The sequence below is a fragment of the Notothenia rossii genome (assembly GCF_949606895.1).
Source record: "Notothenia rossii genome assembly, chromosome: 6".
NCBI classification, from domain to species: Eukaryota; Metazoa; Chordata; class Actinopteri; order Perciformes; family Nototheniidae; genus Notothenia; species Notothenia rossii.
In genome coordinates, this window is record NC_136909.1 from 25,725,819 (window position 1) to 25,743,022 (window position 17,204).

Below are 17,204 nucleotides of genomic sequence, written 5' to 3' on the forward strand. Positions count from 1 at the left end.
ACATCCGCAGCGTAAATAGACGCTGGATATGTCTGGACATGTCTCGCTGTAAATGAAAAGCAATTTTAGCCGCTGGCATCAGTTCTCCAACGCTTTTCCAGCAGCTGACTCGGCCACGTGCTCCTCGAGCAGTATGTCCCTCTGCAGTTTCCGTAAGTCATTGTTGACAACAATCATGGCGTCCTCAATGTCACGTCTCTGCTTGGGACGTGTATCTGTGCTAAATGCAGCTTATAAACTGGCCCTGAATCCCATCAGGTAATTTAATATTGTTTGTTTATAATGATTACATTCGTTCGGGTTACTATGAGTAATTTAATCTGAAACATTTAACTCCAAATCGACTAAAGACAACGAAAGGAAGTCGTGTGTCTGGCAGGTCACAGGCATTCTAAGCTAGCAAACGTTAAAGCATAAAGCCTTTCCATTAAGTATGTAACAGGTTAGCGCCCTGCATTGGACACATTATATGAGTTTTTAACTACGTACTTGCTCGCATATGTAGTCTTTAAAGTAACTACTCTGTTAGCAATAGTCAATGATATCCTGTGTCCTTACAGCACTCGGCTAGCTAGCTAGTTAGCCGATGCTAAGTATAGCTAGAAATCAGTTTAAGAGCTAACGTGATTACAAGTTCCATGACTAATAATCGACCAGACAGAAACTTTATTTAATAACAAACCTCACCGGAGATGTCAGTATCACTGTCTGAATCACGACAGCTAACTTCAACCAGTTAACTTCAACTGGTTGAAGTTAGCTGGTTAGCAGCTAACCTCTCCGTGCATGGAGCTCACTGGAGGCTACATGCTAACACAACTCGCATTAAAACAACACGACAGTCAGTCAAAGCTTTTATAGACATATATAAACAAATAGTAACAATGAGATTTGAATAAGGTTTAATACAACTGGAAATGTTCGGTTTTTCTTTTAAATTATTGTTTGCTTTCGGTGTGCACTTTTAATATGTTGACAACTGCACACATACCATACCATCCTGCAGCAAGTTGCGTTTAATGGTTGCATGTTTACAGTTTAATTTGTTATTTTACTTTATACTTTATCCTGGACTTGTTTTTCTTTCTGATAAAAACTTTATAATACTTTATAATTTTATAATCCCACATACATTGCATAATAGTCAATATATTCAACCATGAATACCCAGTAACCAGATGCAGTAAATGAGTTGGTGACAACCTATACTCACTTAAGTAACTGCGGTAGTAGTAACTTGTTTTCAGTACAATTTGACTAATTTTACAAGCTGAATGAGTTAATCAGTTATTCAATGTGTTCGGGACTATCATATCCACATTGATTGTATTGCAGTCGTTACTCCAAAAATAAGTATCCCAACTGTAAGCATGTGGCCTGGCAGACATCAGGTGGTATCAACTCAAATCTACCTCCATTTGAGAAAGTCTGTCTCACCCAAATGGTCATTTAAAAAAAAAGTTATTTTAAAAACGATTTATGTTTTCAATGTTTTAAGCTCCAAGTGGCTCTTTGTCAGGGACATACTCTGTTTACTAAAGCGTCATGCAGTGCATGTTGCAAGAAGACACTAATTGCTTTTAAGTTTTGTTTTTAGCTAAATTAAATAAAGTGAGACTTTCTAATCACTCAATACACACAATGGCCCCATCAACTGTTTTAATTGATCATTGACTTAATCTTGTACGAGATCCTTCAAACATCCTTGAATAGTAAACGGCACGTTACATTGAATTTCTTAACCATAAATACCAAGTATCTCAGGTGAAAATTCAATTGTCAAATTCTAAATTAATATTATTGCCTCAATGTGAGTTCACAGATAACGGTGACTAGAAACAAATGCCTTTTATTTAATAAGACAGTTTGTTGGAAAGAAAGCCAACAAACTAAACAACTTTAGAAAAAGGCATAGTTGAACAAATACTTGAACAAACAGATGCAAATGGTGACCATTTTGAGTTGAGTCGAGTATAAACTTTTATAAATTCAACTTGAAGTATTTTCATACTTAATTGATCAGGCCAATCTTCTTTGACCCATGTTTAAAAATTGATTTGTCAAATACTAGTAGTGACCACCAGCATTTAATTGATCATGCCATGAATCTGAAACCAACACATTTGGGGCATGTTTGCACTAATTTTCATATGTTTAAAAAAACTAAGTTTAACCTATTTTCTTTTTAAATTCACCATTGTATAACATTTATATTTGATACATTATACATCTTTCTATTTTTGACACTGGGCCTAAATCAAGTCATGACTTAAAGGTGGGATAGGCAATTTTGGAGAAACCAGCTCGAGTGCGCTAGAATTTGAAAATACACAGCCGGAAAAAATCTGCCACTTCCTTACAGAGCCCCTCCTCCAACACACACGAACACGCACATGACCAATGAGGACACGAGATAAGTTTGTGCACAGATGGAAGGCTGACAGGCAGGCCGGCTAAAATGATTGGTCGTGCTTTTAACAGCGCCACGGCTTACACAGTTGACATTTTTTAATGGATTTTTTGTCAAAGCACTTAAGATATTCATTGCTATCGGGATGTAAGAGCATTCCATGGAATATAACAAAAAGTGCATCTCGAGCCGGTTTCTCAAACTTAGGACAGTAACTTCCCCAGAAACCATAGTGTAATTAGACACAATGCAGTCTATGCTTTTAGTTTTTTATATTTTAATTTGAACATGAGATAATGAACTCGGAATTCTAAGTGTAAGTGATTTACATTTTTTTTAAAGGGAAAAAGAGGGCTTAATGTGGAATATGTGCTTTCCCTGGTGGGGCCTGATGGCACATTGCTGTTTTGCGACAGTACGCGGCCGCACATAATGACAAAGAGCTACACAGTCCTCGCCTGACACTCGACACAGCCAGCATTAAGCCCGTCCTGTCATTAGGACGAGAGCAGGAGGCTGCCAGAGATTCACCAGACAGAACTAATAGGTGGCGGGGGGATTCCCTCCTTGTCGCTTCCTTTTCACCGTCCTCTCCCCACCGCTTCCTCCAAGATAGTCAGTGATTGCCCAGTGCGACTTGTTTGTGTCATTTCATTCTTTGTTACTTGTCTTCCTTTGGCAGTTTGTGCTTTGCGTGTAATGTTCATCTAATGGTTTTCAGGTCTACAAGCACATCAACATCCAGGCTGGCAGAGAAACCAGGACAAGACACGCAGCTTATTACCGTTGATGAGAAATTGGTAAGGACCCCTCCGTGGCCAGCGTGACACACAAATTGATGTTTGTCTGGTCTACTGTCGTCCAATTACCTTCCTGGAATATTGTTTAAAAAACTCTCCTTATCTGCTGCCAAAATGAGTTTGTATTGGACAGTAGGGCTTTGTAACGCTGTGATGGTAAGGGCAAAAGGATATCATTGGTAGTCCTGTGTGCGCTCGCAGCATTTTTCCTCTCTTCACTGTTTATTGAACAAGAGACTAAACTGAATTGTTTACTTAATCTGGTTTAGTTAATGTGACAATCTTTGATGCCAATGCAACTCAGATCAGCTTTCCAAAAAACAGCATCATTTGGCGTATAGGATTTGTTTATTTGGTTGCCAAGACCACCAGTTAATATACAGTACATTTATTTACAGTCAGGTCCCAATGTAGAGGTCTTATAGAAGTTATTGTTTTTTTAATAATATGAACACCCCATCTATATTATTAGGCATACACTAACCATTTAAATCACCTCTCAGTTTATGTATTTTAACTTAAAGTATGTGCAAATGTAAACTATGTACTCAAGAGACAGTGGTCAATAAAGAATAGAGGAACATATTAATGAGGCTGGGAATCTATGGTACCTACCAAAACAGTTCAAACACATTGAAAATAATAAACACAAAATAACATGAGATGAAAACAGAGGCTTTATCATACATTGAAAATACATTACCCTCCCAATTATCAATACATTTAATGAGGCTGTCTGAAAAGAAAGGGTACCAAACACATTAAACAGACAGACTACAGAAAGCCAAAGAGAAGCTTTCTGTGTCCTTTGATTGGATGGAAGTTTACTATCTAATTCATAGTTTCAGTCCTTTTATCAAGCAACAATTCCAAGACTCACTGGTTTCCTTATATTCTACATTATCCTTGATTATAAACTTAATATTTTTGGCTTTGGACTGTTGATCAGACAAACAAGCAACTTGAAGACATAATGTTGGGCTCTTTTTTTTTTTAATTACTGTTTAATGAATGACAAAATTAATGTCAGTTGCTGCAGCGAATACATGGCCAAGAAATCTTATTTTTCCAAAATACTTCGGGGAGAAAATCACCCCCATGAACATGATGTTTATAAAAGTAACTGGAGAAGCAGACTGCTGCATGTTCTGTCCATTTACCCAGCAGTTGGAGAATACATCAGTAGCTTTGTTTCATGGTTTCCTGAGCGAAGTTGTATTGTCAACTGGAATTACCTGGGCACACTGGGGTGCTCCAAAAGCACTCTGAGATTTGGTTTGAATTAAAAATGTGTAATTAAAGCTAGTTTACTGGTCACCAGGAGACTAAGTCAGTATTACTTTTTATATGAATTATGTGGGATGACTCCTTTGAAGCTTCATATTTAATCAGACAATGAGCATGCATTGGCCCTGGCCAAGGTGAGCAATGTGCAAAAATAAGGATCTTTTGAAGTGAATGCTTTCTCAATTAAAGACGAAAGAGATAGGAGATAACGGCGAAAAACGGAGTTTGGGGAGAATGTGGGAGTCTGTTGTGGACCTGGGGGGGGGGGGGGGGTTGCTGTGTGTGGGCAGCGTCAGTGTGCTTTTGTTCCAGACCAAAGCTGACCATACTGGCAGACAAACCTTTGGCTGGGCGGAGTGTCTGTCTCTGTCCTCTCAGTAGGGGCCACTGAGAGGAACGGCAGAGGAGAGGAAAAAAAGGGCCTCTAAAAATGGGGAGGGGGTGAAAGAAAAGAAGCTTGCATGGAAAAAAGTTTGTGAGACACCCTGAGACTCACGAAAAAGACAGTGGCCACTTCAGTGTTGTGGGCCACAGAGGTTCCTTTGTGGCGTGCTGTTGCTGGCGGGAAGTTCTCTAATGCTCACCCAGACAGGCCGAGAAGAGAGGCCCTCAGCTGTTTACAGTACAGTGGTCTCCATCTCACATGGGAGAGGGCAATGAGAGCACTCTCCCTTTTGGGCATTCAGCACATGTCAGCACGCTAGTCATTCATCATGCGGTCAATAAGTGTGAATTGCGTTCTGGTTAGACCAATCAAACAAAGGTCTCGATCCACAGCGAGGTTATGCTGGGTTCGCACGCTGTCTCGCTCGAGCGGCCCGAGGAGAATGTGGTGTGCCGCTTGTTATATAGTGAACATTTCTGAATAACCTCATTTAGATGATGAGGTTGCATTTTGGCCTGGGTAAGCGATATTTTGAATTCACTCCAAAAACTCTGTCTGAATGTTTGCGTGACACTCATTATCTTGTCCTTAGTTCTCGTCTGTCCCAAAAAATGCAAACCTTGCAGGAACTTGCGTCCCTACAGTTTGTGTGGCCCTCTCTATTACAGGTACATTTAGGCTAGACTCTCCTGCAGGTCAAACATTTGAACTAATACCGAAAACATTTTCTTTACTGCATTTGTGAACACTTGTACTGGAAGCTGCAGGAAAATAATAAGGAAGGACAACTGTAAAAATAACCTAATAAAGTGGCTTTAAACTGGACTATGTTGGTTGTACTGATGATATACCCAGAGAGTCTTCTTTTAGCTCATTGTTTTGATATTCCTGCTCACGACCATACTGTTTTGGTTCACTTTCTCAGCTCTAATCAGGGTTGTTTTCAGTAGTGGCCGGCAGCTGTTGAGCAATAACGCTCCAACCCTCTGTACCTGTCTGAGAGACAGACAAGAGAAACAAGCTATTGAACATTGTGGAAAAATGTAAAAGAGGTATTGGCAGGATGACAAACAAGTTAATTAACACTCTGGATCAAATGAATAGTTCAAACAAAAGCTTGTCTTCAGAGTGTGGGCATTTGCTGCTATTGTTCTTTATAATAATAATAAAGTATATTTTAGTTCTGTGTGAAATGGATGATGTCACCAATGGACCAATTAAAATGCGATGGCCCTTTCATATCATGTTACAGGCGAAAAAAATCATGAATTATTAGGACCGCAAACAGCAGATGAAATGATGAAACAATGATTCCTTGCAGCCGTACTGCGGATCTCGGCTCGATTTCAAAAGGGACTGAAGTTTGAGATCTTAAGAGCAAAACTTTGAATTCATTGTCGGCCCTTCAGATATGATGCCAAATGAAAAGACCTGCGTGATGGCGCTGCAGTGCCCAGAGCTGTTCCCTACGGAGCCCATACGGACCTGCTTTTGTGTGTAATCACTGTTTGATTAAGCATGCTGGGCAGCTCCGAGGGTCCGGCTGGCGGGCCACTGATACACGGCTTAACACGGAATGTCTGTGACCTGCTTCAATTAGAGACAGGCCTCGCTCCACTCTCTGGCCTTTTGCAGAAACAACTGCGGTTCTAACCTCAGCAGCTGCTTCGATATGTGATAATACAATATCTCCCACTCATGGCGGAGTGTCTGAGCGTCTACTCCTGCTTCGGCCAAGTGCACTCCCTCACTCCACATAAAGACAACACCATCATCTTAAAGCGCTTGTGAAGCCTTGTTATAGAGTTCTCTAAAGGCACTAGGGTTTTACGAGACAGAAGAGGACAGTTATTAGAGAGCGGGGATTCAAAGAGGGAGGAGGTGGGAGGAGGTGGGGGAGAGGAAGAGTATTAAACTGGTAGGACCATTTGATGCTCGGCATGTTGACTTTGTTCATCTGAAATCTTTGCTTTCTTGAGTATTTAGAGCCCAGTGCCTGATTTGGCAAGTAACACCACATCTGGACAAAAGATGTTTGATTGCGTTAGCGTTGTTAGTTGTTTTGAAAGACTTCAATTGGAACCTGATTGAAGGAGCCTGAGTCTGTTAGTCAAGATGAATCATGCAAAGATATACAAAAACATCCCTGATACAGAAGTCAGTGAAATGAGTCTGGTTAACACATCATCCTCTCTGTTAGAGCTATTGAATGGGATACGCCAGTTTGCTATGGGACACGTGAGAACCCAATTTCCTGCAGAATTGAACGTGTTTTCAGAGTGTCAGCCTCGACCAAAAGGACCTCAGACAGGTATTTGCTTTCACATTTGGCCATGGCAGGAACATAAGCGTGTTGAACAAGGACGACGGATCCACAATAAAAATCCAGCTATCCCAACTATGAGGATATATTTAGCACAAGCAGTTTAAGTCTGCAGTACAGGGGTGTATATTCTCTAAGCCTGTCTAGCCTCAGACACAGAGTGACCTACAGTGGAGCAGACCACATTCACCACCCCACCCCCCTCCCTCTCATCCTCCTCTCCCTCCCTCCCTCCTTCGCACATAGACAACTTAAGTGTCTGTTTTGTCTGGTTGCCCTCTCATACGGCGCGCTTCGGCGAAAAATCTCTCGGCTCAAGTTTGGAGTAGTGGGTCAGAGGATGTTGGTCCTTGAAGAGTGCCAGACAAGAGGCTTTATTATGTATCATCCACTAAATAGTATTTCATTCATTTACACTCTCTTCCATAGAGACTAAGCCTCTAAAGAGGACTCCTCCGTCCTGTCAGCGCTGGGTAGTTTTAGGAAGTGCCGAGCTGCTAAGTGTTGTGTTTGCAGAGCGGATAAAAAAGCTTTGCTACTTCCGTTTGCCTACACTTCCATTTGTTCATGCTCTTTGTAAGCTAGCAGCTCTTTTTCTAAATGTACCAACTAGGTTTAAGGTCTTACACTATCCTTACATTTCTATGGTAGTAAATGCAAAAATCTGACATTCATTTTTTATTTCACACTATCTGTGCTAGAGTTTAAACGATAAGTCTATTAGTTGATTTGTAATCATTTTACAACATGCGGTCGAGAATGTTTTAACGGTTTAAGTTGCTTTTTAAGATATTTTTAGTACAGCCTTGTATATTCTATCATTTTTAGTTTTGGACTATTGGTCAGACAAAACAAGACGTCACTTCGTCCTTTTATGTTATTTGCTGACATTTTACTGACCGAACGATTAATCACCTTATTTAAAATAAATGACAAGCTGAACCCTGAGAATGTTTGCATTGTGGCTTGATAATAAATATATATACAGTGGGGCAAAAAAGTATTTAGTCAGCCACTAATTGTGCAAGTTCTCCCACTTAAAAAGATGAGAGACGCCTGTAATTTTCATCCTAGGTATACCTCAACTATGAGAGACAAAATGAGAAAAACAAATCCAGAAAATCATGTTGTCTGATTTTTAAAGACTTTATTTGCAAATTATGATGGAAAATAAGTATTTGGTCAATAACAAAAGTTCATCTCAATACTTTGTTATATACCCTTTGTTGGCAATGACAGAGGTCAAACGTTTTCTGTAAGTCTTCACAAGGTTTTCACACACTGTTGCTGGTATTTTGGCCCATTCCTCCATGCAGATCTCCTCGAGAGCAGTGATATTTTGGGGCTGTCGCTGGGCAACACGGACTTTCAACTCCCTCCAAAGATTTTATATGGGGTTGAGATCTGGAGACTGGCTAGGCCACTCCAGGACCTTGAAATGCTTCTTACGAAGCCACTCCTTCGTTGCCCGGGCGGTGTGTTTGGGATCATTGTCATGCTGAAAGACCCAGCCACATTTCATCTTCAATGCCCTTGCTGATGGAAGGAGGTTGTCACTCAAAATCTCACGATACATGGCCCCATTCATTCTTTCCTTTACACGGATCAGTCGTCCTGGTCCCTTTGCAGAAAAACAGCCCCAAAGCATGATGTTTCCACCCCCATGTTTCACAGTAGGTATGGTGTTCTTTGGATGCAACTCAGCATTCTTTCTCCTCCAAACACGTCTAGTTGAGTTTTTACCAAAAAGTTCTATTTTGGTTTAATCTGACCATATGACATTCTCCCAATCCTCTTCTGGATCATCTAAATGCTCTCTAGCAAACTTCAGACGGGCCTGGACATGTACTGGCTTAAGCAGGGGGACACGTCTGGCACGGCAGGATTTGAGTCCCTGGCGGCGTAGTGTGTTACTGATGGTAGCCTTTGTTACTTTGGTCCCAGCTCTCTGCAGGTCATTGACTAGGTCCCCCCGTGTGGTTCTGGGATTTTTGCTCACCGTTCTTGTGATCATTTTGACCCCACGGGGTGAGATCTTGCGTGGAGCCCCAGATCGAGGGAGATTATCAGTGGTCTTGTATGTCTTCCATTTTCTAATAATTGCTCCCACAGTTGATTTCTTCACACCAAGCTGCTTACCTATTGCAGATTCAGTCTTCCCAGCCTGGTGCAGGTCTACAATTTTGTTTCTGGTGTCCTTTGACAGCTCTTTGGTCTTGGCCATAGTGGAGTTTGGAGTGTGACTGTTTGAGCTTGTGGACAGGTGTCTTTTATACTGATAACGACTTCAAACAGGTGCCATTAATACAGTTAACAAGTGGAGGACAGAGGAGGCTCTTAAAGAAGAAGTTACAGGTCTGTGAGAGCCAGAAATCTTGTTTGTTTGTAGGTAACCAAATACTTATTTTCCACCATAATTTGCAAATAAATTATTTAAAAATCAGACAATGTGATTTTCTGGATTTTTTTTTTTTCATTTGGTCTCTCATAGTTGAGGTATACCTCTCATCTTTTTAAGTGGGAGAACTTGCACAATTGGTGGCTGACTAAATACTTTTTTCCCCCACTGTGTATATATATATATATATATATATATATATATATATATATGTATATATATATATATATATATATATATATATATATATGTATGTATGTATTATCAAGCCATTATCAATGCCAAACATTCTATATATATATATAAATATATATAATAAAGCATTTGACACATAAAAAGTCATTTGAACTGATGTATTTTAAGATGCCGTACAACCCACAAACCTTTGTGTCTGCATCCTTTATATTCCTAAATGCCCCCCCTCTCTCCGCTCCTCACCGATATGTGTAATGTGAGATTTGAGATGACCCTCATGCCAGCTGCTTCTCGTTCTCCAGTGATGATCCACTCGTGAGGAAGCAACATAATATTTGTTTCTAATAGAGACGCCCCCTATGTCCAATCCGTAATTGGCACGCTTTCTCCACTTCAAAGACGTCTGAAGGTGGGAACCGGCACAGGCTGATGAGTGAGGCTCTCGGTCTGGGTGTGGGCTGGACAGTGGGGGGTTAAGGGTGATGTGTTTGGGCTTTCACCACATGCTGACTCAACATGATTCAGCTCAGCTGACCTTGTGACCCCTACTGGCTGCAGAGAGGCAGTTTTGGCACACGGGTGTTCGTGCTAAGATAGGCGGCACTGTACTTGTGTCAATAAGTCCGCCGTGACCCAAAACAAAGTGGCAGTGACGCTACAAATGTTTTGTCTGAGCTGGCCATGCATAGACTTCCTCTATTTGTTTATGTGTTTGTCTGTTTGGTGACTGTACTAACAGGAACACACTAACCGTACCTCCGTTTGGATTTGTAAAACCTAACAGGTCTTACAAATAGGACCACCAGTACCAATGTGTTTAGAAAATGTGTACCCTGAACCTGGGCTCATCTTCTAGGATTAAAGGACTTATTAGGACTATTTATATCGATCAATCTGTAGATTATATTTCAACTAATTGATTATTTGGTTTGTCAATGAAAGTTCAGAAAACTGTGAAAGACATAGAATCCTCTATAGTGACATTTGTTTAATGTCTGTCCGACCAAGAGTCAAACGCCCAGAGATATTCCGTTTCCAGAGATATTCAGTTTCCAGAGATATTAAAGAAACAAATCCTCACATTTGAGAAGCTGGACCCAGAGAATGTTTGGTGTTTAATGTCCGCCTCACACAATCTGGCTTCTCCATTTTATTGGAGAATTAATCATCATTAAGCTAGGATTATTGCAAGAACAGATGTGAATTTCCTTTTTGTGGTTTATTTTAGATTTGAAATTATCCTTTTTTTCTAAATAGTCACCAAGGAAGTATCGGGTGATTGAGAGAGAAAGAGACGGGACTGTTCACTCCTCTAAGTGAATGTACAGTAGTGTGTTCAGAAGACAAGGTCCTTACACTCACCTCATTTACGGTTTGTCAAACCCCAAGACACCCCCCAGTATCCCAGTATGAACCGCTTTCCATCCTCCGCATGCAATCGATATTTTCATTCAAATTGACTGGTTAAAAAACATCATGTGAATTCGTTAACCTTTTTCTCAAACATAAATCCAAAAGTGATGTCTGGTTTTTCATTTTTGAGGGATATCTTCTGAGCACCTTTCAGCTGCAGAACATATGGACACTCGCATGCAGATCCTCTGAATCGGCCAAGATGTAAATCCTTTAGATGTTGGAGGCTGGAACACAGTTTGGTGAAGTGTAAAACGGAAACAGTTTTACCGGAAGCTTGCCGCCAGTGTTTTTGCTCATTGACAGTTTTTCCTGGTCTGAGAAAGAGCCAATCAGAGTTGATAGGAAGGGTTTAGAATTGAGATGGTTGTATGCATGTCCTGAGGCCTGTCATAATACTCTTATCAGTCTACTGTAGAAGATTTTGGACATGACATTCATAATTTCTGCTCACCTCGATATCGCCCATTGTGCCTTAATGCAGGTTTCTTTGTATATGAACATCGCCAACATTTCAGCCATCACGATGGCAGAACAAATGGCGGCGTTTTCCCTGACGTTATAAGACCAGTGCGGTGCCGAAGACTTTCTTTCTTTAAGCCTTTAGGCTTAATAAACAAAAAAGAAAACAGGAATATGCTGAGACACAATGCTCTATATTACCAATTTAAAAAATGTGGACAGGACGCAGTGATGTAACTGCTAGCTTTGAATATCAGCACAGTTACTTCACAGTATAGATGTGCTCCCGTGGGACTGGCAATTGGCAGTTTCATATATAGGTAATATTGTGTAATTAGAAAAAGCTTCCTAACCTTTGCAAACTAGCTCAGCTTTATATTGACTGTTACAGACTGTTCCTATACGCCTGTGCCAATCACATTTATTTTTAAACTAAGGTATAAATCTTTGTTCGCTGAGATTGTTTTTGTAAAATAACAAATAAAATGGACTCCTTTTAAATGAAGGGAGTAATAAGAAGATGGTCATAATGTTTCATTCACATTTATCTTAATACACTTTGGAAAATAGTTTTTACTTTGAGGCAACTCTTTAAACTATGTTTAAACGTTTAACTTTTTGATATCTCGTTATTTCTTCAGTTGTCTAAACTCATCGAGGACTTTGAATGTTGTTTACAGGGAAATCCTCCGTCGCAGGTCTCTGTTGGAGCATTAGGGCGACCAGCTCTCAGCATTCTGGTGGGCCAGCGGCCCCACAGCGACAAGCCCCTATGCTCTTTATTTGGCACGTAGCCTGGAGGTGTCAGGAATATCGACACGCTTTCACGTGACGGAGACTTTGCCAGCCTTTTTCCCCCCTTTCTTAAGCCCGGCATTCTGCCTGCCCAGCCAGGTATTGTAGGGCCCCGTGAAGGCCCTGTGAATAGTGTCAAACTTGATAGTTCTCATTTTGCTTCCTGTACATGGCAGAAGAAAAAGTGCCCACCGTGTGGGTTTTCCTTTTGTGATGGCCCTCTCTAGTCTTCCTGGGAACACACCACATTCCAGCCACAATCATTCCCTTTGTGAATCCGGGTATTGTGGGTGAGTCTGTTATGCCGATAACCCTGCTAGCTTTCAGTGTAATGCATGCAAATATCATAGAAGTCTAGACTCGTATTTTTGCAAACAATGCCAGATAATGAGCAGAGTGTTTTCAGTGATATGGCCGAGCTTTTGTTTTGACACATCCTCAGTCATTCATGAAAGACCTTTTGTGCTCATCCACGCCTAAGATGTGATTTAAGGTCTGCTACATCTGGACAAATTATTGCGCCAGTTTACCATACATGGGCCTCATGTGTCAGTTATGGTTTATGTAACGTATATACGCGTAACCATAGTCTGGCCTGCTAATCCCAAGGGCATCATTTCTAATGCGTCTCGGAGAGGGATTTTCATGCATCTATCCCCCAGAACACCCCACACCACAGAGCTGCTAAATGTTTCTGCAAATTTGATTTACCTCGACTCAAAAGGTACTTTTTGTACATGAATTCTTTCCCCCTCAATTCACAACTCCAAGTGTGTTATGGTTCACTGTGTACAAAGTATTTGAATGGTTCTTGTCTTCACTCCAAAACGCTCAGGGAGTTCTTCTTACATCACAAGTGCAGATCTTTTGAACATTGTCAATTAAAAGTAACGACTTATATCCTGCCGAATGCAATGTGTTAAAACCATTTTTGATCACCTGCTGCAGCCTGGAGAAAAGCCTCTCCCACTGTCCTGTGTGTTATTGTGTCATGAACCCTCCACCGTTACCCCCTTTGGGTGAAGGGAACATGTTTTCCTCCTCTCTGACAAGAAGGAATTGTTAAGGTTAAGTAGATAGGGCAGCCGGAAATAATTACCAACCACTTGTGAAGTTTTTTCCCCCCTCCTCTTTGTTCATCTTTTCCCTTTCATTTTTAACAATCTTTTCAATGTGCAGATCTTGTTTATGATTAGGTGCAGCCTGGTCTTGCCTCTGAGCATGGCAAAAGATGTTTGGCTGAAACGAGCAGTAGCCGTCGGATCTGTAATTTACTAGGCTTAAATACCTTTGGAAGCTCCTTTCCCAAAGGAAAGGCGGGCTTTTGTGTGAAGTTCATGCAAAACGACCTCCTTTCTACAAATCAACTGGCAGATGACAGACAATGATGAAAATTTGATTCTTTGAAGTTGTAATGGCCATTGAAATGTGCAAAATTCTTGTATTGAAAGGAGAGCGCCCTGGAAAGCCCTCAGTCTTGGGTGGCTGGCGCTGCGTGCTGGGAGGTTCGTCTGTGTTTTGTCGCCGACTTCCCATTGCTTGTTTGCTAATTCCCTGAAGAATTGGACCAGATCCTTGATAGGAGCTTGAAGGGGCTCCAGTTGCTCAGGAATATGCATTTAGTACGCCCAGAGGCCCCTCCTCCTGCTCTTGTTGCGCTGGCCTACTTTCTGATGGTCTGGAATAAATCACCTCAAGTATTAGGCATTCATTTCCGCCACCTCGGTGCCAAACAGCGTAAAGATGGCTGTTATTATATTTTTCTTTTGAATCTAGTATTTACCTTTTCACATATGTAAGCTATAGTGTATATACTCGTTTTATTTCAGTTATACTGACATTTACACACTATTAAAGTCTCACAAACACTATTGTGAATGACTGAACTGTTCCCTCAGCCCATTGAACACTCTTAGACATCTACAAGTAACATATCAAACATTTTAAAACCAGAGCAAAAGGTTAAAGCACAGGAGAGATTTATATAGCAACAGTTACCTATAAATAGATTTCATTCCTTGGATTTTTCCTGTTTTATTATTTTTCTGAAATGAATCCCTACAGATTGATGAGAAGTACAAAAATAGGAAATATAGGAGTACCTTTTATATAACAACTGAAATTGTTCCTAACACCATAATTCTGACGGTAAACACACATTGTCAGAACTTAGTTGTATTTAATAACACCTGCAAGCCTGCCTTCAGATGACCTTTCTCAACCATCAGTTGCACATTTATCCTTGCATGAACACCTGTCCCTAAAATAAATAAACATCAGTCACAGTGTGTTTTTGTAGGAACGGTCACATGGAAGCTTTGTCTTCCTTTGGATGTTGTTTTGACTGCTTGTTTTGCATCTTAAAAAGGCTTGGACAGATGAATAATAAATAAATCATGTACTCAAACCTATTTTTATTAGTAAAAACTATTCATTATTTGTTCTTGACTGGCTAATAGATCACATAGTTTTCATTCAGTTGTTTGCCTGCATGTCAGCTGGTTGGTAACATGGGATTGCGATCAAATGAGGTCACACTTATTTTGTAGGAACTGATACGTATATGGGGGTAAGGGTATCTACAGTGTTTATAGAAGGTTATCATTTGAATTCCTGGTGTTCTCCATTGTGACATCCGCTCTGACTCACAGCTGGATGTGCTTTGTTTCCGTCCCTTCAGGACATCACCACCCTGACAGGGGTCCCGGAGGAGCACATCAAAACACGGAAGGTTCACATCTTTGTTCCCGCCAAAACAGCCATGCAGTCGGGAAGCCACAACACAACGTGGAAGCTGGACTTTGACACCAGGGAGCGCTGGGAGAACCCTCTGATGGGCTGGTCCTCAACGTAAGGATCTCAGAAAAATCAAGGGGTTTTACAATCTTTAGGACATAAGAAACCCCCTCACATAAAGAATGTCCTATATGTGCCTCTGACCAGGTGACCTCTTGTGTCTGACATCTCGCTTTGCCTTTCAGTGCGGATCCCTTATCCAACATGATGCTCAGCTTCTCCTCCAAGGAAGATGCCATCGCTTTCGCTGAGAAAAATGGTAAAACATTTAAGATGTGTCAAGATTACATTTAACATTTAAACCTTTACATTTAAATCACACCTTTTGTATAAAACAACATTAATACAATGTCACGGCTAATCATGGAAAATCAGTTCAGTTTATAAATTGCATTACAGAGTTATGATACACACAAATATGGAGTTTTGCCAAAAGGTAATCAGTGAAAGTCAAATAAACACGAGATAATATATCTTATTAGTCATATTAGTAGTACTATTAGGAGTGGTATTAAGTTACTGTTCTGGGTAGAGGGATTGTAAAGCTGATAGAAGTAAAGTGTTGTGCGTTGACTTCACCAGAGAGAGTGCAGGAGTAACTCGATTGAATGTGGATCAATGTGCACTTCAATCTGAAACTGTCCGTTACAGCATCTTGCATAACGCTAAGCATCTCTGCACTTATCAGGGGCCGTCATACCTTAAGGATAATGGCAATATCATTTTTTAAATAAAAAATGTCACGGCTTATTAAACCTTACAAACCCGGACTGTAATCAGGTGATGATTCTACCAGTACAACAGCACCTTAAAATACCTCTGATGTCAACCTTTGGGCCTCAAAAGAAAAAAGGAATGAAACTTTAGACGGACAAACAAGATGATCCTGAGTTAGTTTAGGTTAACGCACATGATGAGGTTTCCTGTCCGGTAACACAGGAAAGAAAGTTCACTTTGACTCAGAACCGAACCATCTGGGAGAGTTTGTTGAAACTGAGCAAAGGGAACTGGCGTACTCTGTTTATTGCACCATGAAAGTGATTAGTGCACTTCTGACTACACACAGCCTGTTGATGTCTACAAAACACCTCATTGTGTTTGGAATTCATCCAAAGGGAACATACGTGACGCTCGCGCCCCCATCACTTACTCTGATGTTGTTGCTTCAGGTTGGAGCTACGACGTAACTGAGAAGAGGAGCGCAAAGCCCCGAGTGAAGTCCTACGGAGCCAACTTCTCCTGGGACAAGAGGACCCGGAGGTCCGGCAAGTAAACTGAAGACGCCCATCTGTTGTCGGCGTGACCCCCGAGTGTCCCGCAGCAGACCTGTATCATTCTTGTCAATAAAAGCCTAATTATATGTGTGTGAACCAAACATTGTGGTCTTTATCACTTTATTCTTCAAACATTCACCTCATTACCGACTACCTAACGCAGTCTCCCCGATTAATGAAGTGTTTGTTCTGAGTCGAGTTGTGCAACAGCAGAACAAAGGGGAACATATTATTACAATTAGAACCTGTTTAAACACAGGGATAAATATCAGTGGGGGCCAAAAGCAATGACATTTTTCCTGCGTGAGTGATTGTTTCCATCCCGATACCTGAATTGTTTCAGTGTTCGGAGAGATGCATAACTGGAATTTAAAGAGGGACTTGGAACAGTTTACTCTGGAATAGAAAGCAAAAACTTTTTTTTTGTACATTAACATCTGGGCTTTGAAGTTAGCATCTTATATAACCATTACTAGCATTTTGATGAGACCAGTGACATGTGATTTAGATGTATCTGGTATAATTTGAGTGGAACAACAAATACTTCAATTATATTGCTTGTTGTTTTTTTTTTAATTATCTGTTCATGGTTGGTCTACATTACATGTCATAAAATAGTAACAAATAACAAGGGTTAATAAAAGAACTCAAAATGTGTTGTTTCCC

At 40.7% G+C, this 17,204-nt stretch overlaps 1 protein-coding gene across 1 annotated transcript; it reads left to right on the top strand.

Moving 5' to 3' along the window:
* Positions 1–100: 100 nt before the first annotated feature.
* On the top strand, positions 101–16,639 carry ndufs4 (NADH:ubiquinone oxidoreductase subunit S4). Its single transcript, XM_079688112.1, has 5 exons — positions 101–258; positions 3,132–3,210; positions 15,149–15,318; positions 15,450–15,523; positions 16,434–16,639. Exons 1-5 carry the CDS (start codon positions 134–136, stop codon positions 16,535–16,537), a joined length of 552 nt encoding a protein of 183 aa, XP_079544238.1. The 5' UTR covers positions 101–133; the 3' UTR covers positions 16,538–16,639.
* The last annotated feature ends 565 nt before the right edge of the window (positions 16,640–17,204 follow it).